Here is a 1,875-nt window from a genome sequence, read left to right on the forward strand (position 1 = left end):
CAGGTGTACTGTTTAGGGTTAAGGTAGGCATGGATGAAATATATTATTCTCATATATATATATATATATATATTTCATCCCATAGCATGTTATGGAAAAAATCTAATATTTCTCTGAAGGCGGATGCCATATAAAAACTGTAACGGTTCAATTGTATGTCGTGCGTGTAAGATCCTTATTTCTACTTCGTACTTAATGTTGTACTTACAACATGGTCAGATTCTGGCAGCCCTGCAGATATTCCGGACCTAAAGCCGTAATGCTGTTTCTCTCAAGCTCCCTGAAAAATTAATTACCCAGTCAGACAGATTGATCGTTATTACTTACACGTCTGCTATTATTGTTATGATCAATGCTTTATTATGATTCAAATTATTTTTGATTATCGTTCTGATCAAAGATTTGTTATAATTTGAATCATTGTTACGATTATTGTTCTGATCAATGGTTTGCTACGATAGAAAATATTGTTATGATTATTACTATGATCAGTGATTTGTTATGATTTGAATTATTGTGTAAGGGATGGTTCATTGCATTGTAACTATGTTGTTTTTATATATAATATTATGAATTAAAAAAAAAACAATAAAGGGAAAAGGAAAAAACTTACAAGTCAAAACAAATCTATTACCTGATACCCCCCCCTCCCGTATGATTGCCACAGTACATAAAGCAGTGTTGTCAAGGCCTTCAATACGTGCTTACCTCAGGGATCACGTCACACATTCCGAACATCCCCATTAACACCAGCCTGGTTCAGGTTTGGGAGAGGTCTGACCAGATTTAGGCCGGATCTACCTTTCTGTTCCAATCAAATTGACTTTAAGTTAAATCAGAGTTAAATTTCACTTCTAACTACGCCCCGACTTATTCCCGAGCATCAGCTAACCAGCAGCAAACTATGGCTGAACCTCCTATCCCCATCCAAATCTTTTCAACATTTTGAAATATCCGGCATCCAAACAGTGTCCGACCAACCAGAACATCAGCCGACCTACTCCAATCCATGGTTGGAGTGAGTTAGGCTAGTGTTCGGAAGAGCATGTTCGGCTATGTGTGACAAGACCCAGCCGACCTTGCTCCCGACCCAATCCTAACCATATGCATGGTTGTGAAGAGTTCGGTCAGTGTTCGGGAGGCCGTGTTCGGCTATGTGTGGCGGGAACTTAAACAGACTTGTTTCCACAGAACGAATGGGTGTACTCACAGCCACTCGACTGTTGGTAAGTCCTGGCATAGTGTGCGGAGAGAATGTTCATCCAAAAGATTTTCTTCCATTTCCCTGTTCGAACGAGATAAGTTTCCGTTGTTTTCGATGTCTAACAGCATGGAATTCTCCCAAACCATGAGAAAACACACAACCAAAAACATACATTACAAACAATAGAATTATCTGACCCATAAAATTATCTATTATCTGTAACAGACCTGAGTCAGCTTACAAATCTGCCCTATGTGGCAGAGACTGTAAGTCTTGTAAAGATACTTTGATGCTTTATCAAAGAACTGATCATCCTCAATTGAAGCTGTAAGGCTGATATCAATTTGGAGTTTACCAAGGTCAATATTGGCCATGAAGTAATTTTGTCATATCTTATATTTCTTATAATCCAAAAACAATCAAAAACATTCTTTATGCAATATAATTTAGTTTTTAAGTCAAATCCAGTCAGGTAAACGTTGAAACCCTGTTTATAATATATACTTAATTAGTTTCTCAGTCTAATGTACGAACTGTACGGTTCTTACAGCCAATGTAGCCGTACTGGACCCGCCAGTGCTCCTGGTTGTATTGCTGACAACCTGTTTGCCTCCAAGCCTCTTTAATAAAAAAGAAGAAACGTGAACGCATTCACAATATATATATATATA

The 1,875-nt window shown here is 37.8% G+C and overlaps 1 protein-coding gene across 1 annotated transcript in view; it reads right to left on the bottom strand.

Moving 5' to 3' along the window:
- The window catches only part of LOC109487569 (relaxin receptor 1-like), a 27,450-nt gene that overhangs the window by 9,056 nt on the left and 16,519 nt on the right, over positions 1-1,875 (bottom strand). Inside the window, exons 7-8 of the mRNA XM_019791577.1 lie at positions 1,211-1,285; positions 209-280 (exon numbers count right to left, since the gene is read on the bottom strand). Of these exons, the coding sequence (XP_019647136.1) occupies positions 209-280; positions 1,211-1,285 (147 nt within the window). The remainder of the gene's footprint in view (positions 1-208; positions 281-1,210; positions 1,286-1,875) is intronic.

Source organism: Branchiostoma belcheri, unplaced genomic scaffold, assembly GCF_001625305.1.
Source record: "Branchiostoma belcheri isolate BF01 breed outbred unplaced genomic scaffold, Haploidv18h27 scaffold9, whole genome shotgun sequence".
Taxonomy (NCBI): domain Eukaryota; kingdom Metazoa; phylum Chordata; class Leptocardii; order Amphioxiformes; family Branchiostomatidae; genus Branchiostoma; species Branchiostoma belcheri.